Below are 20,668 nucleotides of genomic sequence, written 5' to 3' on the forward strand. Positions count from 1 at the left end.
AAACAGGGACAGTGACATGATGGGAAGCTGCCAAAAGTTCAACCCATTAACAGCATGTAACACATTAACCAAGTGCCCAGAGCAGCAGCTACCCTCACACAGCAGAACATATGTGGCCTGGGTCTTACTTTCCTTCTACTGGTTCTGGTTCCAGGTCAAGTTATTGATCCTTCTAGGTCAAATTATTTTTGTTTGGTGGAGTCATCCTGATTTAACTAAGTGCAAATTCATGTAATGCACTGTTATGGGCAATGTTGTACCATAGAGGGAAAAGGGGTCTTTAGACCACTGTCTTTACTTGGTCTGCAGCAGGAGGATCAATAGCTCTGGTAATTATTACCCTTGCAAGTGGCAGTAGAATATCTTACTTATAGCTCTAATGCAAACTCCAAAGAACAGAGATCTATTTTAGAGGATGTAAAGCATAATTTTCAGATTAAAAAGTGTGCAGGATAAAATTATTTTCTGTCTGTCCTAACCTTCTCCTAATATAATCATCAAAACTTTGGTAATCTGAATAACTCTGGAGTTAAGAAATGGGCTGGTACATATGGGCTGGTCAAAGCCTTTCTGAAGATGACAATTTACAGTGGTAAAGGTCAGGAGCTGGACTGATGGAAGACCAACCTGACAGGACGAGATGCAGAACTGCACATGGCACAGGGATCTCTATAGAGATCTACTCTTTTTGTGAAATAGCCAAACAGCTCACATGGCTCCCAAGCCTGCTCCTGAACATTAGAACCTTGGTCAAAAATGTGCTCTTGTAGCCAAAAACTGAAGAGAAATGTTTTCAATCCATCCAGGCAAGGTAAGCTAGGCAAGCGCAGAGACATGCTCATCTCACCTGCATATCATGGTAATATGAGAAGCTGTTTCTTCAGTGGTATTCTCTGGTAAGGTAACTGGTAGGTTCCCTTCTACAGATGCTTCCATCATTTTGACAAAGCAAGCAAAGTGTTCAGCACTATTTCATAGTGTCTGGCAACCTTCTAGGAACCAGGAACATCTTTTGGTAGCTGAATGGACTTTGGCACAGATAAAATGACTCACCCAAAGTAACCCAGACAATCTAAGATGAAAACTCCAAAGTTTTCACTTCCTCCTACACTGATGTTTCCCCAGGTCTGGCTGTTTCAGTCATGGGTTTTAAAAAGCAGACTCCCCCTTGCTGTAACACATTCTCACCTGAGACCCTCATCTCAGTGAACTCTACATGAGGCTCAGCAGACATCCACTTAGCTAAGTATGCTAAGATCCATCATTTTGTCTTTAACTGCCTTGATACCTTCATGTGTAGCATCCTGTTAAGCAGGTGAAAGATAATGCCACTAGTAGCTGGTAAGGATTTCCTGCAATTAGAATAAAAAAAATATGAAGCAAATATATGGAGTCTGAATTGAAATGTTGAAGCTGGTTATTGTGCTTCTATGATTGTAGGAATAAGATCTCTCCTCAGCCTTCTCTGCTTTAGAATAAACTATCCCAGCTGTCTCAGCCTCTCCACATAGGGAAGGTGCTCCAGCCCTATTGTCATATTTGTGGCCCTGTGCTGGACTCTCCAGTCAGTATGTCCATGTCTCTCTTATACTGAGCAGCTCAGAACTGAAGACAGTGTTCCCAAATATTCACTGTGGTTTTATGGCATTCAAACTCTGAGCCTGTCTCTGCTCTATTTGAACTGGAAGATCATTGCCTTAAGGGTTTGTCCACTGCTTCCTCTGCAGTACGAAAACACACAGGTGGGGAGGAAAACAGGTTTCTGGTGAATTAAATAATTACACAGAATTAGCTGTATTCCTTTGACTCCAGAAGTCCAGTCTCTTTACAAGCTTGGTTAAACATGCCTAATTCCTTCCAACAGAGAGAAGAAGTGGCACAGGTACACACTTTTAGTCCAGTGCAGTCCTGGATATTTATTTTCACTGCTGGATTTACAGAAGCTGCAGTTTCATTTCACCCTCTTCTCTCCCACTCATACCACTGGGATGCAAAAGGAGAAGCTTCCACAACAAGAAATATGTTTATATGTTCCTGTCAATGAACAGCAAGCCTCTTTTTCCTGGTCCTTCTGATATCAGACAACAGAGTTGCAGGGAATGGTAATGAAATCTGATACTTAGAAGTGAGAGAAAATGACTAGGTCCCCCTCAAAAGTCCGAAGACAAAGCTTTTATTTGCCTTTATAGGATAAAGAAGGGAAAGAGTAGGCCAGAGAATATGTCCCAGGTCTCATCTGGTCACAAAGAGCAGTAATCCAACACTCGTGGACTGAGAGTAGATCTGTTGCTGAGAGTAACTCACCCTTATGGACAACAAACCTGTCCTTGTAAAACACTTTAGTGAGGGCATGGAAAAGGCAAGTCTTTGCTCTTGTATGAAGCTAATGATCAACCCATACCACAGATGAGGTCGTTGTGAGATGGAAAAACACATGGGATTTATCTAAGTGTTTTCTCACAGATCCACGGAGCTAAGACTTCACAGCTGGAGGCATGAAACTGATCTTTCATCAGGACAGCACAATTTTGCACAGGGCTGTTAGAGTGGACTCTGTAAGAGACATGGTAGTGAGAATGAAAAAAAAATACTGAGATTATCTCCTGGAGACAAGAAATTAAAAACATCTGATTTTGAAGGGTGTAGCCCAGAGGAAGAGAAACAACCTGACCTCCAAAAGGCAGCTGTTAGAAAATAAGATGTACACCAAAAAACCTATCTACCTGGCACAGCTAAGTAATTTTGCCATCATAGAACCCAAATCAGACCCAAATGCAGACACAGTTCCCTGCAGTGGCAGTGATATCCACCAGCATGTGAGTGGCAGTGGTGAAAGTCTCATGGAATGATCACTGCCTTTCAAGGAGTTTGTAGGAACAGAAAGCTGGATTTATTCAGGGAGCTAAGCCAAGTGCTCAGAGTACTGACCTGTTGACAGTGAGATGTTGGGCAAGTTTTGCTTGCTGGAGAGGCTTTAGAAACAAACTCATTGCCTTAACTGCCATAAAAAGGAAAGGGCCAGGCAAAGTAACCAGATAAAAATGCTTTTCCTCATGAAAAACACTGATTTTGTCCAAATAAAGACTGAGATAAAATTAAGGTTCTGACTTAGGTTGGCAGCAGTAGAGCTGGAAAGGGCTGGGTTCTTGCACCCAGTGACACCAGCATTTTACAGAATGGGTGCAAGGGGACTTAACCCAGAAAAGCCATATGCCTTTTTAACCAAGCATCTGTGTGCTGGTGCAGGTAAATAAAGTCCTTGGTCTGAGCAGCTGGAGGGAAGCAGAGAGTGAGACATTAATACTTGGCCTGCTTTTCACAGGTACATGCCTTTACAAGGTGCAGGGCAGTGAAAAGTAAATGCTATTGAGCTTAGTGCAGTACAGGTGACAGCAAGAAGAAAATCTGCCCAGGAAGAAAGCTCTGACATCTGGAGGAGGAGCTCTGGGTGTTCTGGAACACCAGGCAATCTGAATAAGCACTATTGTTTTTCAAACAGAATGAAACTCACCTGGCATCACTTAATACAGATCCATCCTCCCAAATCCATCCAGAGCTTGTATTGTTCCTCAGTCCAATCCAGAAACATTCTGCTTGAATGCGCTTGAACAGATCCTAGAAATGATGATGAATTACAAAGTGACTAATGAAAGCCAGCTTGAAAATGGAGATAAATAAAGAGAACAGAGAGCAAGATACATCCCCTCACCTCACTGTCCCTTTAGTGACTGACAATACTGCTTCTCCACACCTTCTAATGACAGGGCCAGCAGTTGGACTCAATGATCCTGTGGGTCCCTTCCTACTCTGCATATTCTGTGATTATATGATTCTATGAATTGCACCGCAGTCTCCCGCACAGAGCTTTATGTAGGAAGGCATGCTATTAATATTAACATTAACACCCCACTATACAGCTAACTAGCAAGCTAATATGAAGTATTAACAAGTAAAGATAAAATCAAGGCAGGGTAGGGCAGGAAGTGCAGGCACTGACAGATATGTGTAACAAGCACAGTATGAAAGCTCTTTAAATTTCATACACATTTTCCTCCTATGTTTTCAGTGTTCATTTCCTTTTAGCTATTTTTAACCTCTAATTGTTGTTAAAAGGTGAAGCCTGCAACAGAAATTCAGCCATGAAGTAAATTCCCCATCCCCAACCCTCCTCTCCATCAGAAAGACAAAGCCAGGAAAGGTAAGTTTGTCTTGTCCACATTTGCAACCAAAGAACAGCAGCCTTTCAGGGGTATGGCTGGGCTCCATCCTTATCTCCTGCTACCACAAACAAAGCTTCAGACAAGACATCTTCAGAGAGAAGCATTAACAAAGCTGGCTTTGTGGGAATAGGAGCAGCTTGAGGAATAACTGGAATGTTGGTGGTGGTTTGGAGATGACTGCACTTCCCTAGCACTTGTAGGTCAAGCAATCACAGCCGTTGCAGTACAAGGCATGGATAGCTAGAAAAGTGTTGTTTAGAAGGGTGAGTCTAAACCCTAACTCTAAACCTAACCCTCTTCCTGAGCAGGGATAACGGATAACACTCTAGTAGCTGAGATGGCAGCAAGAAAGGAGCAGGAGCAGGAAGGCTTTCTTCATGCTGAAGAAATGGGTAATCTGGGGAAGACACCTATTTCTCAAGGAGACAGGATTTGTCTAAGCAAATGTAAGAGCCATGTACATACTCCCAATCAAGCAGAGACCTGGCTTTGTAACCCTCCAGAGGACATCACACAATGCAACTTCTGTCCACAGACTGGAAGCTGTCCACGTTCATTGGACCTGAGCTAATACTCCCTGGCTTGAGCAAAGCCGGATCAAGGTTTCTGCTCTACTTAAGCAGATGTGCCTCAGTGCCCCAGTAATCAGCACTACCCCTTCCTCCAGTGACCATGCATGCCCCTGTCCCCAGAGAGCACCTGCAGTGGGACACATGGTTTCTTATTTCACCAGCACAGCTGAGGTATTTTGGCAGAGGGAGGAAGTAAGCTTTGAAAAGAGAATGAGAAAGAAATATCTAAGCATGAACACAGGAAATGGCATGGGTCACTGAGCAGGAGGAGCTGGAGCACTCACAGGGAGGAGAAGTATCGCTTTTGCAAAGGAAGCACTCCTTGAGAGTGGGGACATATCAGTTTGTAGGCAATGAATACAACGACTGCTCAGCGCCACTGTAATCATTCATATCAGTCGTATTGGGAATAGGAGAGGAGGTGGAGAGGAACAGTGGAGAAGGCTGTCTCCTACCATCTTTCATAGGATGATTCTGAGTACCTGACAGTGACCCTCAACTCTCCGTTCTCCCCCTTGCTTCTCTGCTTCCTGCAAACTTTGTGATGTGTAACACCACAGTCATAAATCCTTCCTCTCCTTTAAAACCAAAACATTGCTGAAGTGACAGGTTGTATGCCAGTCACTTAGGTATCTGCAGGAAATGGGAGACCCTCAAGGCCAAAGAAAACCATTACCATCTCCAAGGTATCACTGATCACCAGTAGGTGAGCTCCCTGTGCCCTGCAGGATTCCTGGCTGGAATTCCAGTCCTTCTTCTCCATGGAGAAGGAGTAGCAGCTCCCTCTGTAGGCCACCCACTGTTGAGGGCAGTGTGGTTGGCAGTCACCTGTAAAGAAGTCAAAATACTCATACTCTTCTCTACCATTAACCAATAGAAACACTTGTCAGCAAGGACCTACTGAGAAACAACTCATTTGGATAGTTGAAATGCAGAAAACTCAAATCAGGACAAGATTCTGAAAATAACAGTGTAATTTCAAAATCTTACAATAGTCATGTGCACTCTGATGCTGGTGGCAAGCATGCACACACTCACCCCACCCCCAGGTTTCCACTGAACCACTCAGATACCCAGTTATACCCAACTGGCTATCTGAAAACAGATCACACTCTGTGGGTATGGTGTGATCACATCCCACTTTGGGTGGATGGATTTTAAGCAACTAACAGGAAGTTCCTCCACATAGTCTAGAACCATCTGCATGCATGCAAATATATTACAGACCTATTTGTTCTACAGTTTACCTCTACATTTACCAGGCAAGTCTACAAAGACTTTTCAATATGTTTAATTGTTCTTTGCCACAGGATCTGAAATGGGTTTCCTGGAGTCTGCATGAAGAACATATTCTTCAAAATATTCTGGATATTAGTGGGTACATAAGGCTGGTAGAATCCTAGAACAGTTTCTGGTTTTAACTCCATACAATGGAGCTTCTGTGGTTAGATGTGTCGCTGGTCCTTTGCTGTCGGTTGCTCATGCTCAGCAGCCCTTTGTGCACTTACTCATCTTCCAAATAAAAGCAATTGCCAGGGAGATGCTCAGCGTTCCAAAGCCTATGACCAAGCCCTTCAGAACTGCTGACCACAGACAGGTGGCTGTAAAAGAGAAAAGAAACCATAGTGAACAGAAGCCACAGGAAAACTGACTGTGGTTTTACATAGTTTGCTTCTGTCCTGGGCATTTCCACAAGGAACTGCACTATTTAGAGCATCGTGTCTGTATACACTCTGCACATGGTGGACATCACTGTCCCTGCCCAGCCAAACTGGGGCCTCCCCATCAGCCCAGGGCCCCATTTCACCTGGGTTTGGGGCCACCAGTTCCTGTCTGAACTTCCCAGGGGGTACTTTTCTCTACATCATCCCTAGCTCTGCCCCTGCCTGGCCACAGAGCCTGCTGGTCCAGCCTCTGTGGTGGCTGACCCCAGAAGAGGAAGCACCTACCACAAGTGAGCTGGAGCTACCTAGGCACCATGTGACACCTTGTGCTGGCAGGTGCCTCCCAACAAATCCACTCCTGGCTCAGTGCTGAAGCTTGGGGTGGAAACCAGAGAGCTGCATTGCTACAGCCACCATGTTCCAGCTTACATGTAAAAAGGAATCCAAAGATTTTCCCCCAGCTCTCCCAGCAATAACACCAGGTTTAATCTCAGCATCCTGTTCACAGGCTTAGACACATGGTCATGCTACATCTTTCCAGGATATTCCCAAGGCAGTTCTACATTTTCATCTTCCATGGTGGGGTGGCAGGATGGGAGAGCCAGCCTTGAAGACCTTGGGACATCTCCCCCTTCACACCTTCACCACCACTGTCTGCTGTTCACTGGCTGTCCATGGCAGAGAGTGAGTCCTTGGGGCAGCTTCCACTGTAGCCCATCACAGCTTACTTTCAAAGGGCTGGTCAGGACTGGCCTGTAGAGGTCTGCTTATGTACAGCACAACATCTTAACCTCCAGGCTACATGCTGCTTTTCCACTGCCATCTCCTGGAGCTGTGTTTGACCCAAGAGGCATTCAGTTTGCATAAAACACTTGAAATCTCAGCACTAAAATCTCTTCCAGACAGAAGAGAGGATGACACTTACTGGCACAGATGAGTTCCAGGGGAGTTTGGTTTGCTTGTTTTATTAATCTCAGTTCAACAGCTCCATAGACAACAGCACTTTCTAAGAAGCAGTAAATGTGCAGCTAACTTATGTACCATATCCTGATCTTGTGATATTCCAGAGCCTTCTACCCAAATCTAGCAACAAAATCTCCATGGATCTCATGAAATGTGAGGTGCTTCTCTCTTCGTCATGCCACGAAGAAACATATTTCATCACTTGGGGGAGGTTGAAAACAAACGCAGATCACATACGAAGAATATTGTGAGAAAGACAAAGAAAGCCAGTGCTAAAACAGAAGGTGAAGGGACTCCACTTAAAAATAAGAACGCATCCTTTAAACATTGGAAGCTTTGTCCAAATACAGAAAGTAGACTAGATCAGTAAATTAATAAAAATTAATTTATTTTGATTTTGAGCAGGGTCACTTATGTAAAGGCCAGTTTCTCATCTATAGCGACACACTTAGGCCTGTGGTTTTACCCAGAAGTAGTTTCTAAGGTAACAAGGGAGATCATGAGGGAGCATTGTTGTAAGCATCATTCTTCTGGTATAAAGATCTTTTCTAAGATAGAGGTTTTCTCACATTTCCTGAAGCTTGTAGGATCTTCTAGCTGTCCCAAACATAGTTTAAAAATAGTAACATCTCTTATTTTTAAAAATCATTATTACAGAACAAAACCCCATCCCTTTTCAGAGACAATACAGAAAGACTTTTGAGTTACAACCTACTCCTCAGCTTCACACAAAGGGACTTCACACAGTGGGAGAACTGAAGGACTTGGACTGGGTCGGGAACTTAAACTTGACTCTGCTCTCTGTTCCTCTTGTTTGTATTCCTGGCAGCTTGGGTTTTGTCATCAGATTAGGCCTCAAGAGAATGAAGTCAGCCCAAGGTTAAGGGGTAGGGTGGAGGTTTTTCTCTGCATATTACAACTGAAAACTTGGCAAAAGGAGATAAACATCTGATGAAACACAACTCCTGGTTCTGAGATCACATCTGTATTTTTGTTTTCCTTCCTCTCTTGCCTCTCCAAAGAAGCTGTCTCCTGCATCCTTCTGATCACTCTTAGATTTTAGGGAAAACTGCCAAGACAAGGCAACCAGGATGGCAGTCTTCGAAACAGTTAATCCTTAAATGTCAACACCGGGCATGGAGCTGGTGCCTCCTGGCAATGAATAGAGCAGTTCACTCTCTATTGTTTCAAACCAATTGCAGAAAAAAGGGAATGATTCATCATAAAAACAAAATCCCAGGGCACCTCCACAACCCCAACAGTGGGAGAGTCACTAAAGTTCACAAAAATGAAAAAATATGGCATTAGATAATTTTGGAAGAAAAAAAAAAAACCAACAAAGTGAAGTTGGAAAACAGGAAGTGTTTGATGTGAATTTAAGCTGCTCTCGAACTACAGAGATCAATCCAGAGAAGTGGAATAAAATATTTCACAAATCAGGATTTTCACCTGCTGCAAAAGGAGCCCCTGCAGTTCACACTTTTTAAAACAGGTTCAATGGTTTCTGTTTCCTCTTCAGCCCCTGAACTACATGTGAAACTCTTGCAGGAGTGGACAGGAGAAGTACCTAAGATGAGTTTGAAACAGGAGGAAAATCTGAATGGAGCATCCAGAAATATTTCCATGTAGTTATGTGATGAACTGGAAGAGTCTGTCCAAAGGGGTAAGTGGACTGGTGGGCACTTAATGTAAATATACAATGTTATCACTTTCTGTTTACAAAACACCCCAATAAGTCTGTGCTCGGAGAAATGACTCTGATACTCTCCATTTATTTGCAAGCAACATGACCCAATATTTTTAGATTTGGGAGTCCAGATTCAGTTCAAAAACTGAAAGCTGTTAGCACTTTAAAATTCAATTCATCAGGACAATCTGAAGAATGTCATGGCACTGTCCCAAACAGCTCCCCTCAGCTCCTGCCTACCTCACTATGGGAGCAGCATGACTACCTAGAGCCAAGGAGGAGAATTTGAGATACGAGGATTCTGTTCCTGGCTGTGGCACAGACCTGGTTATTGCTGTTACCACAAGCACTACACGGGCTAACACTGTCTTAAGTGACTGCTGTACAGACATTCTGGTAGTACAGCACATCTAAGGCTCTCTGGAAGCCAAACAGAAGAAACAACCAGGGCAGCTCTTCATTTTTGAGGAATCTATAAGCACCAAAACCTGTTGGTTTGACCAGAGGACTGATCTACGCACCCATAATAATGTGCCTGCAAAGTCAGCAAGGGAAAAATACCTGAGAGCACATCTCTCAGAAGTGATGGAGGTAGGAACAGAATTGAACATAAAGATTTTCAAAATAAAGGTACTTAAAGTGAGCTCCTTAGGGATCTCTTTCATGCTGAAGAAAGATGAGAAATAATCAAATAATATGCACAAAAAGTGTGTTCAAATATCAGCTTCCTTATTTTCGGTTGTCTGACCATAGCTCAAAAAGATGAGGTTCCATAAAAGAATGTGGAGAGATGTTAAAAAGAAAAATGCAGACATCCAAAGAGGGCATTGGTTAAACCCCTTTGAACAGGGTGGGGGTGAACAAGAATGGCAGGGAATGAAACCATGTTACTGTGTGATGCAACAGAAAACATAATTTCTGGCAGAAACATATGCAAAAGCAAGACTGCCCTCCAAACAGATGGAGTGTGAGCACCAGATAGGAACTGGGGAGTTTCTGTGCTGGCTTTGTTTCCATAGTGAAACGAGTGACCAGGCAGCAGTAAACACCACAGGTATACAAAATTATTCTGATCAGGGTATAGAAACCTTGTATCCCACAGTGAGAGTCCCCTTTGCTGTAACACCTCTGAAAATTTAGAGTCAACCATTAGTGTTGCAGACAATGCAACAGAACTCATCTAAAGCTCACTGATGTTTCATAGAATCATAGAATTATCTGAGTTGGAAAGCACTCCAAAGCTCATCTAGTTCCAACCCCTCCATCATTTTGCCTGAAGGAAATATTTACAAAGAAGGATCACCAATGCAATGTTTGACTCTTTGAAGGTGGTATTTCTACACTAAGCTGCCAGAGGAATTGTTTGCTGTGACATCTGCAGGTCTAATCGGGGGTAATGGAGAGGAAATAAGGAAAGTAAAAATTTAAGGAAAGCACGAAGAAAATCTTCCTGATAGTAAAGTGCTCTGAAGAACTGTTTCGCAGCAAAAGCTGAAAATTTGCTCACTGGGAGGTATGTAACACTAGAACACAGAAAACAGGAAAAAATCACAGAAGAATCCTGCACAGCCCCACAGGAGAGAGGCTGGATGATCTCATATGCTTTCTCTGCCTCTGATCTCTGATTAGCATGCGCCTCTAATTTATCTGTATTCGCATCTTGCCTGCCCTTCAAAGAACTATTGCTCACAACCTCTTGCTGCTGACAAGCAGACAACTTTAAACCAGTTTTGAAGAAAAGGATGCCTGGGTTGAATGCCCAGGAGTAGACACTGAAGGAGGTTGGTGAGAGGGAGGGGGAAAATGCTGGGTCTCTAACTTGTCAGCTTTAATCACACTAAAATATCCACAGTAGTTTTAAAACCAAAGCAACAACTCTCTAAGCTGGCACTCAAAATCAGTTGCCAGTTCAGAGTGTTTCTGTTAAATCTTGCTTTCACTCAAAGTAAAATTTTTGATTCACCTACCTGATCCATCTTTCCTCACCTCTTTTCTCCTGTGGAGCTTTGGCCCTTGGAGGAGGAGTCTGAGAGAATTTGATAGAAGTATAAGTTACTTCCTCACTCTCATCAGCTGCAGAAATTTCTGATCTGTTTGCCTCCATGCCAAAGCAAGGAGTGTGCACAAAAGGATGTTTCGATCGGGCTGTTGAACAACAGTGCTCAATGCCTGTGAAACAGGAAGCCTGAGGCTACATTCAGAAGACAAGAAATATGTAGCTGCTACCTCTATATCCAGCTGCTAAGATAACCAAATTTACAACGGAATGGAGAGCAGTGGAACTGCAGCAGCTTTCATTTTTCTAACCTGATGGAGGATGTCTCAAGAACAGCTGCTAATGGAAAAGGTGTTCACAAACATCACAAAGTTCAGGGGTACTCTAATTGTTGCCAATGCAAGAGGGTGAGGTTACACTGATGCAGGAATTGGGAGGATTCCTGCTGCTCTGAGGAGCTCCCTTCAGGGTGGAAGCAGCAGGATGATGACAGCACAAGGTAAAAAAGGTGACTAGTGAGAGTACAAGGTGAAAAATGGGATAAGCAATGGCTATGGCAAAGTGGCAGCCCAACTGCTGTCAGACAGGAAGTAGAGGTTTGAAAAGGAAGCCTTGTGAGCTTTGGACAATTCAATTCCACTTCAGACTGGGAACTCTGTTCATACCCAATACCGCTGTGACTGTGCTTGAGACACAAGGCAGGCACTGAGAGCTGGCATTCCTCAAGGCCCTCCAAGTCACCATCTCAACAGCATCAGTACAAGGGAGACAGGGACATACTCAGGAGAATCTGCCAAAGGGGCACAAGGAGCATAATGGGACCAGACTCCTGCTGTCCTGGGAGGAAAGACTCAGAGCTCTGGTACTGTCTAGCCTGGAGAAAAGACTTCTTGATTAGGATCCAATTAATGTATATAAATACATTATATATGTATGAAGGAAGGGTATTTATATGCATTAATTTGACTCAAGAAGAGTCAAAGTCTTCAGTGGTGCACAGTGACAGGACAAGAGGCCATGGGCACAAACTGAAAGACAGAAGGTGTTGCCTCTGAACATCAGGAAACACTTTTTTTACTCTGAGGGTGTCTGAAAATTGACATAGGTTGGCCAGAGAGGTTGTGGTGTGTCCCTCAGTGGAGAGTGGCCTGGACACAGTCCTGGGCTGTAGGTGGACCAGGTTGTAGTTTGAGCAGGGGGTGGGACCAGATAACCTTGAAAGGTCCCTTCCCAACTCAATCATTTAGTGATTCTGTGGTCAGCAACAACAGGAAAGGCTACTTTTCTTTTGAAGTATCGACCATTGATGAGAAAAGTTCAGGTTGTGCCAGGGGGGATTTAGATTGGATATTGGCAAAAATTTCTTTAATAAAAAGGATAACAAGCACTGGGACAGGCTGCAGAGGGAAGTGGTTGAGTCACTACCCCTGAAAGTATTTTAAAAAGATGCAGATGTGGAGCTTAGGGACATGGTTTAGTGCTGGGCTTGCCAGGGTCAGGTTAATGGTTGAACTCAATCTTCAGGATCTTTTCCAACCTAAAAGATTCTGTGACTCTGTGGTGGGGAGTAGAGATGTTTCCAGCACCCTGAGAAATCTCTTGGCTGCATGGTTGGCTGGTTTTTGTTTTAATCCACATGCTGATCCCTTCCATTTTGTGCTCAGAATGGGGATATTGGTCAGGCTCAGGCTGCACTTCTTCAGCACAGTACACTACAGTTAATTTCCAGTAACTGTTTGGGCATGCTCAACAAAGGAGTTGGGACGACTGCTACCTCCAGCTGGGATGATTGTTCCCCCTTCTGGTGACAGGTTCTAAATGTGAGAGATTACTGTACGGGAGGTGCTTACCTGACACAGAGTGGCCAATTTGTTACAATGCACATCTCGGGGAGGGGATTGGTAATTCTGCAAATTGCTTCACTTGCCTGTAAGGGTGGCATATTGCACCCACAAGATTCCTTCCAATCCTAGGTAGGGCCTGTGGACAGCAAAATAGGGAATGTGTGCTTGAAAGGATGGGGAAGGCATAAGGCAGCAGAGCAAGGCAAGAGGCAGAACATCTCTCCTAAATGCTTGAAATGAATAATAGAGAAGTCAAAAAGAGCTCTCAAGCTCAGAGTGAGAGAATTTGCTATACTCACAGGGGAGTTTAGCTGGGAATACAGTCTGTATGGCTCAAAAGTATATAACAGGATTCAGACACAGCTTAAGTGTCCAAATCTGCTTTTGTCCCCGCTTTGTGTTTCTTTGGTAGATTCTCTCCAGTATGTCCATGTTCTCTCATACTTTGGAGTAAAGGCGTCTCTCCCAGCTCCTGCAAGTTTTGTCACTTTTTAAGCGCTCAGGCCGCCTGCTGGCCCAGAGTGACTACAAAGACAGCATTATTTGTGAAGAACTGGAGAAGTGAAAGCTGGTGGGAAAGAATTAAGAGCTGTTTCAATGTGGTTTACTTTTTTTCTTCTAATATCAGCAGGACAGGAACTAGAGTGGGAGGGATCACACTGCAGAAGGTGTGAGGGCAACTCTCAGTTATTATGTAAGTGTGAATAAATAAATCTGACTAATGCAGCTATGCCATACTGTCAGTATGGAGTCACAGCAGGACTAAACTGATTAATTTTCCAGGAGCCAGCAGCACTGCTTCCCCAGTTCTTCACTACTGAAGCAGCATACCAGAGGAGGAACCTCCTAAATTTCTCTCAGACAGGTACCTTTTCCAGCATTTCCAACATTCACTAGCTGTAGCATTTCTTTCTTAACTAAAGGATGCAAAAGCCTCAGAACTCTGGCAAAGAACATCTGTCCCGTCCAGTAACAGACTCCTGGAAAGTGGATGTACTCTAGGGAACACATCATAAGGAGCGAGATGTCCTTTGGACAGGCCAGTCTTACATCTCATATTTATAGTTTTATTAATGATATCCAAGATGCTCAAGCACACTAACTTTGTATGCTGGACCTGGAATTCCTCTACAGTGGCAAAATCTGCAGGAGTTGGGGGAGGCACCTTTATTCCAAAGTACAAGAACAAAACAAATCTTGGAGAGAATCCACCAGCGGCACAAAGTGGGGACAAAATCAGAAGGATCAAGGCCACAAAACAGTTTAGTGAGGTAGTCGAAACACCTTGCTCCTGCAACACAAAGTCACTCTGCAGGTACCTGGTGGGGATGGCCAAGCCCAGCGACAGAGGGACTGCTACCGCCTCCGGCAGCGGCAGCGAGGGGAGGCTGATGCCGAGAAGCCCTTCGTCCCCGCTGATGCAGCCACCTGCCTGCTGCTACTCCGGACCTGTGCGGAGGACAGGCTCTCCCCCACAGGAGAGAGGAGAGCGTGGCTGCAGCGAGGGACAGTCACAGACACCTTGGTGAGCTGATCTGCAGCCTGGAGCCCCCCGATCCCGATCCCGATCCCGATCCCGATCCCGATCCCGATCCCGATCCCGATCCCGATCCCGATCCCGATCCCGAGGGGCTGGTGCCCGCTGTTCCCCGCCTCATCGGCATGCCGAGTGCGGCTCTCTCGAGCTCCGCGCCGTGAGGGCTCCTCCTCTCTGCCCGCCCTCGTCGTTCATTGGCAGAAAGGCGAGCGGGGGCGGGCCTAGGCGCTGCATCTCATAGTCTATTGGCTGATAGAGAGGAAGTGGGCGTGTCCCGGTGCACCACCCGGCCCTGCCCGCCTTTCCTCCGCCGCGCATCATTCGCTCCGAAGCGCTCCTGGGCGGGCGATCCCGGCCGCTCCCGCGTTCCCATTGGCGCCGGGCTCCAGTTCCGCCACGCTCTTCCCGGCTTCCGGCTGGCGGGGCGGGCGAGGGAGCCGGTCGGGACGCGGAGGAGGAGGCCGGTGCCGCCCGTGCCTGTGGTCCCCGTGCCGTCCAGCATGGGATGCGCGTGAGCCGCGGGTCTCTGTTCCCTGTGCGCGGCGGCTCCCGGTCCCGGGGCGGCCGCAGGTGGGTGCGCGGGGCTGCCGAGGTGGGCAGCGGGCACGGCGAGGCCGCGGGGCGAAGCCGCGCTCCGTCCCGGGCGGGTCTGGGGCAGCGGCCCCGGCTGGAGGAGCCCGGTCGGGCCGCTCCCAGCGAAGCGCAGCAAGATCCCGGGAGAAGCCGTGCCTGGGGCTGAGGGCAGGTCCTGCTCTTGGCCTCGGGAGAGAGCAGTCACGAGCCCTCGTGTCACGGGCTTCCTCATTTCGGTGCCCGCGCACTGGAAGCGATTGCCCGTGGAGGCTGTGGAGTCTCCCTCACTGGAGATATTCCAGAACCGCCTGCACACAATCCTGTGCCGTGTGCTCTAGGACGACCCTGCTTGAGCAGGGAAGTTGGAGCGAGTGACCCACTTTGGTCCCATCCAGCCTTAGCCGTTCCGTGATTTCTGCGTTCCTAACCTTCTTTTGGTGCCCCATGGCGAGCAGAGCCCGCCTCAGCAGCTGTGAGCCGTGGGGCTCTGGGGACATCGCTGGGTTCGCTCGGACGGGCTCTGTGCCCGCCTGCAGCCAGGTGCTGTTTAATGGAGGGCCTGCCTTCCACCAGCGACTGGAGCTGTACCGAAATCTGCGGCACAAGAAGCAGAGGGGAATCTGTTGCACTGCTTTCTTTGGCTGGTGCTATCATTGAACGTTTCATATGTGATGTGAACGTTTCACGTTTTAGCGTGAACCTGAAGGGCAAATCTTATAGATTATTATTACTGTTGTTGTTATTATTATTGCTATTATTATTAATTATTACTGTTACTTCATTACTGCCTTGTTGATTGGATCTTACATAGGATGCCTTGCTTTCCTTCTTCCCTGGTGGAAACTGTTCTGTGAAGTTGCCGTTTAGCATTATTAATGTCTTTCAGATTTTCAGCTAAAGGAGTACTGGAAAGATCATTATAAAGATTAAGGCACTTGAACGAACAGGGCCTGACTAATCACGGTGGCTCTTCCCTATGAGCTCTTTACATGAGAGCTGTGAAGATGATTGATTAGAGGTCTCATAAATAATTTTCTGCTGACTGGCTTCTCAGTGCAACACCATAACAAACAGTGGATTATGCCTGAAATTTACTCCAGCGTTCAGTCTGCTGGACTCTGCTCTGGCAGCTAATTAATGTGCTCAGCAGCACAACTTTTTGTGGTCTCGAGGCAAATGCAGAAGAGAGCCCCAAATCAGCCCAGTGAATTGTCTTTGGCTGCGCAAGAGATTCAGATTTAGTCTCTTGTGAACCATGAGTTGTTTCTAGATTTCAGCTTCTCCTTTTTGCAGTCAGGACTGAGGAAGTGGCTAATCATTGACTCCATGACCCTGAAGTTAGTTTGCAGGGGGCTGAAACTAATCCTTTGTGAAGTTAATCCTGTGTTCTCTGTGGCATGTGTCCAGGATGTCACCACCTTGCCATACCTCTGCCTTGCTGCTGGTCTTGGTGGCCCTGGCTGTAGTGGGGGCCGAGCAGTCAGAAGAGAGGAGCTGTGATGTGGTTGGTGATGAGAGCAGTGAGTCACAGATGGAGAGAGCCCTGCTGAAGAAACTGGAGCCCCTGAGCCACATGAGGTACAGCACAACACCCTGCAGGCCTCGGGGCTGCACACTGGGCCAAGGGGAAGGGAGGAATGGGTCAGGCTGCAGAATGGTCTCCTCCTGTTAGTAAGGTCTCTGACTGGCTTCCTGGTCTAAAGTGCCACTGCTCTGAGTGTTCTTTGTAATCTAATGGGCTGTCTTTTCTGTCTTCTCCCTGCTGCAGGTTTAACATAACTGTGGAGAAGGGCAAAACAGAAAACTACATCTACCATTTCAGGGTGTGCAGGGAGGTCAACAGCACCTCGCACGACTTCGGTGGCCTGGTGCAAACAGACAGGCAGAATGGAAAGACCACAGTGATAGGAAGAATCAATGAAACCCAGGTGTTCAATGGAAGTATGATTCCACTCAATACTTGGCTTACTCAGTAGCTGCCTTTTGCCTTCTGATCTGGATTTGTAGCCTGTGTTGTTTCTCTCCTGGCAGGTGACTGGATCATGCTGATTTATAAAGGAGGTGATTCATACGGCAGTCACTGCAGTGGTGAGAAGAGGCGAGCTGTGATAATGATTTCTTGCAAGCGGGGAGTGACAGCGGTGAGTGACACCTGGGGTGAGAGAGCACCAGGGGGCTGCCAGACCAATGGCTGGTTCTGAGCAGAGGGGTTTTGGGGGGACAGTGAGCTGGCCTCCAGTGTCTGGTGCCCAACTGCACCAACAGTGATAAAACTGTCTCCTAGTGACCTTCAGTGTGCGTGGGCATGTTTTCACATGACTTCACTTCTCCCAAATTGCAGAGTTCATTCAGCATTATATCTGAAGAGCGGGAAAAGGAGCAGGAGTGTTTCTACCTCTTTGAAATGGACAGCAGTGTAGCTTGTCCAGCTGAGAACTCCCACCTCAGTGCTGGCTCCATTCTACTGATCACGTGAGTCATTTGAAGAGCTGTTTGTGCCTGAGTCATAATCTCCAGTGCTATTTAGAAACGTAGCAAATGCCGTAGTAAGACTAAATTACTGCAGTGTACTTTCCCACAGCCACCATTAGATGTTACTATGCCTCTGAGCTTTTTGGTCAAAAGCTCTTGCTCAGGGCATGATGCTAGGCTGGTTTGTTCCCAGTAAACATCTTCCTGGATGGCTCTTTGCCAGAGCAGGGAACTCAGACCAGGAGTCTTGACTCATTTTCTGTGTTTGTGCTTAGAGGCACTACTTCACATAATGCTGCTAAAAGATTTATACAAGCAGATTGATAACTTGGGGACCTTTTATGGTCTGGTTTCTGTTTACAGCTCTCTTCTTGAGTGGTGCTAGCATTGTTCCAATGCTAATGTAAGGCAGGTAACTGGCTCGGAAGAGATTTTCTGTAGGATTTCCTCAGCTTTGATTTTCCTTTTTTTTTTTTTAATTCTGCCTTTTAGGTTTGTGTCACTGATTGCAGTCTACATCATTGGTGGGTTCCTCTACCAGCGCCTCATTGTGGGAGCAAAGGGCATGGAGCAGATTCCTCACTTTGCCTTCTGGCAAGATCTGGGCAATTTGGTGGCAGTGAGTAAAAATTTTTATGTATTCTCAGCCTAGCCCATGTTAGGAGAAAAAGGATTGACTCTGTGGTTTGGGTAGACCTACCACCAGGGCGGAGTACTTTGAAGCACAAGAAGAGGGCATCTGTTTCCTTTTTCTTGAGTATGCCATTTTTTAATCCTTGCTGAGACCAACTCCTTGTCTCTTTCCTGCAACTGCTCTATAACAAACTAGAACATGAGCTCCTCAGGAGTTAACACTTCCCAGGTAGAAATGTTCACCTGGGGACTGTGAAATGCTTATTTCTGACTGTGAAATCCTTCCTTGGTCATTGTAGGCAGTGCTATTTATCCTTCGTACTTGCCTTGGCCTGATGTTGCTGCACAACTGTCCAGAGCTTTTAGAGTAGGATGTTTTTTTTCCCCAGGTTTTGGGGAGATGTTTCAGGTAGCGCAAGGATAGGCATAATCTCTTAGCAAAAGAGAAATCACAGGAACTGCTTTGGTTTGGATGCTGAGTCAATTGCAAACAGTCTGATGCTGGTGCTGTGTCCTGTGCTCGTAGGATGGCTGTGACTTTGTGTGCCGATCCAAGCCTCGGAACGCGCCAGCCGCCTACCGTGGCGTGGGGGATGACCAGCTGGGAGAAGAGTCAGAAGAACGGGATGACCACTTGCTGCCCATGTGACAGGCTTTCCACACCAAGATCTTTTCTCCCCATCTTCCCAGTGCTTGTTTAGCCAGGTGCCTCCCAGCCAGTTCTCCTTCTCTCACTTCTGATTTTCTTTACACTGTTTGCTTCCGCTGTCTCCGGTGTGTCAAGTCCCATGGATGCCTCTGGATGTGAACAGCACTGGTTCCTAATGGCATGTCTTATAAATATAATGCTGGGTTGGGTTTCAAAAGTGCAGCAGAGCTCAGGGGAGAAGTGTTGACAGTTGAGCAGGAAACAGCAATATGAGTTGCTCAGTTCAGCACTGAGCAGGAATGGGAGATGAATCACTAAGAGGAAAAAAGGGGCATGGATGGGTGCAGAAAGGGAAAAAGGCTATGGGTTAAAACAGCTGACACTGTAAAAGGGATATTCTGTGTCTTTTATTTTTTTCCCTAGGGTTTACAGGATCTGTAAGACACTGGAATTATTTTTCATTGAATGCATTTTCAGCTTTGCTAGCTTCTGCACTGTTATACAATTTCTGCCAGCATAATTGGCACAGAGTGCTCTGTGCCAGACTCTGGGGGTGAAGAGGCATTCGCACCTCTGCAATCTTTTGTTTCCCTAATGACAGTGGTGTGAACTTCTGAACAGTTTTCTTTCAACAACTGTAAAGGGATGCATGCCATCCTCTCAGACTGGAGAGGGGCAATGCTGAAAAACCATAGGAGTTCAATGGAGTCAAAATATTGACTTCAGTCAAAGTATTGACTCAGTCTTCTCAATCGCTGGAAAGGAAAAGGAAAAGATGTGCTGCTAAGGAAAAAGAACATTTGCCGAAACTGACAGTGACATTGAGACAAAATGAGACAGGTAGCTGCCACTTCAGTTCTGACACAGGCTTCCTGAGGTGACTGCCCACACACCTTTTGTGTGAAATTGTGATTTCACGCTCCCCAGAAGTTCCTTGTTTTGCAGAGGCTTTTCCTACGAAGCCGTCAGAATTTATTTTTATATCAAAGAAACCATAGAAGTCCTGGCTAAGAATGCTAACACAGAAGTGCATAAGGGATTCTTACATGGTCAGCTTTTATAAATCACTGTCCCCTTAAGCACAGTGCAGGCATCTTAAGACACTTGCCCTGCGCAGATGGTACTCAGTATACTGCCACTGGCTGGGAGTGAGAAAGACCTTCTCTTTGGGCCCTGGTGAAAAGCAGGTACACTGGAGTTGTAGACTTAATGGGAACCTTCAGGAACTTCACACCTGGATTCTAAATTGCTTTTTGTTTGAGAGGCTAGACTCCAGCAATCCCATTCTACCCTACTGTGTGGACTGGCTGAGAACTGCCCTCAGTCTGGGGTGCAGAGACTGAATAAGCCACCACTGTGTTAACAGCAGAGTACAGACAAGGGTCATGTATTTTTAAGACGTTGAGAGAAAAGGGGTGGCCCTGCTTTCTTTCTGGGTTTGGAGTGGGCAAGCAATTCCTGCTTTCTCTGAGTTTTGTTACAGTCTCTCTTTCTCATAACGGGAAAAATAGGAAGTCAGTAAGTCCTTTACTGTTTTCATGGTGGTGTCTAAGGTAATTTTTTTTTTACAAAACACAACTTTCAAAAATAAAAAAAAATAAAGTGACCAAAAAACCTGGTGAAGTGTTGTGCTGATGTAGCAAGACCTTGCTTTGGTGCCAGAGCACCTTTATTCTCACCCAAAAGTAAAGGGTCCTTAGTGTGTGGTGCCTGGTGCCTGAACTCTTTCCAGTAATGAACATGTTTTTGTTAGTTCATGGTTTTTGTTGCCGCCACCTCGTTTCACTCCAGGTCCTCTCAGGCCTGTGAGGGAAGGCTATCCACATCTTTCAAAGCTGAAACTTACGGATGGATGGAT

General features: G+C 45.9%; 2 protein-coding genes across 3 annotated transcripts; one reads left to right on the forward strand and one right to left on the reverse strand.

The window, feature by feature from the left end:
• Positions 1-951: 951 nt before the first annotated feature.
• On the reverse strand, positions 952-14,607 carry KLRG1 (killer cell lectin like receptor G1). 2 transcript variants are annotated; one of them, XM_064409837.1, is made up of 6 exons: positions 14,266-14,607; positions 11,093-13,082; positions 6,301-6,393; positions 5,469-5,620; positions 3,512-3,615; positions 952-2,553 (listed from the first exon to the last, which is right to left on the reverse strand). In XM_064409837.1, exons 2-6 carry the CDS (start codon positions 11,208-11,210, stop codon positions 2,442-2,444), a joined length of 579 nt encoding a protein of 192 aa, XP_064265907.1. In that variant the 5' UTR covers positions 11,211-13,082; positions 14,266-14,607; the 3' UTR covers positions 952-2,441. The 2 variants fall into 2 exon arrangements, with proteins under 2 accessions (XP_064265907.1, XP_064265906.1); XM_064409836.1 differs by lacking the exon at positions 14,266-14,607 and having other exon boundaries at positions 11,093-14,243.
• Positions 14,608-14,875: 268 nt separating this feature from the next.
• On the forward strand, positions 14,876-20,428 carry M6PR (mannose-6-phosphate receptor, cation dependent). The gene is made up of 7 exons (XM_064409835.1): positions 14,876-15,053; positions 16,464-16,634; positions 16,825-16,997; positions 17,088-17,197; positions 17,398-17,528; positions 18,021-18,147; positions 18,688-20,428. The coding sequence occupies exons 1-7, from the start codon at positions 14,989-14,991 to the stop codon at positions 18,808-18,810; spliced, it is 900 nt and encodes a 299-aa protein (XP_064265905.1). The 5' UTR covers positions 14,876-14,988; the 3' UTR covers positions 18,811-20,428.
• Positions 20,429-20,668: the final 240 nt, after the last annotated feature.

Source organism: Passer domesticus, chromosome 2 (genome assembly GCF_036417665.1).
Source record: "Passer domesticus isolate bPasDom1 chromosome 2, bPasDom1.hap1, whole genome shotgun sequence".
Classification (NCBI taxonomy): Eukaryota; Metazoa; Chordata; class Aves; order Passeriformes; family Passeridae; genus Passer; species Passer domesticus.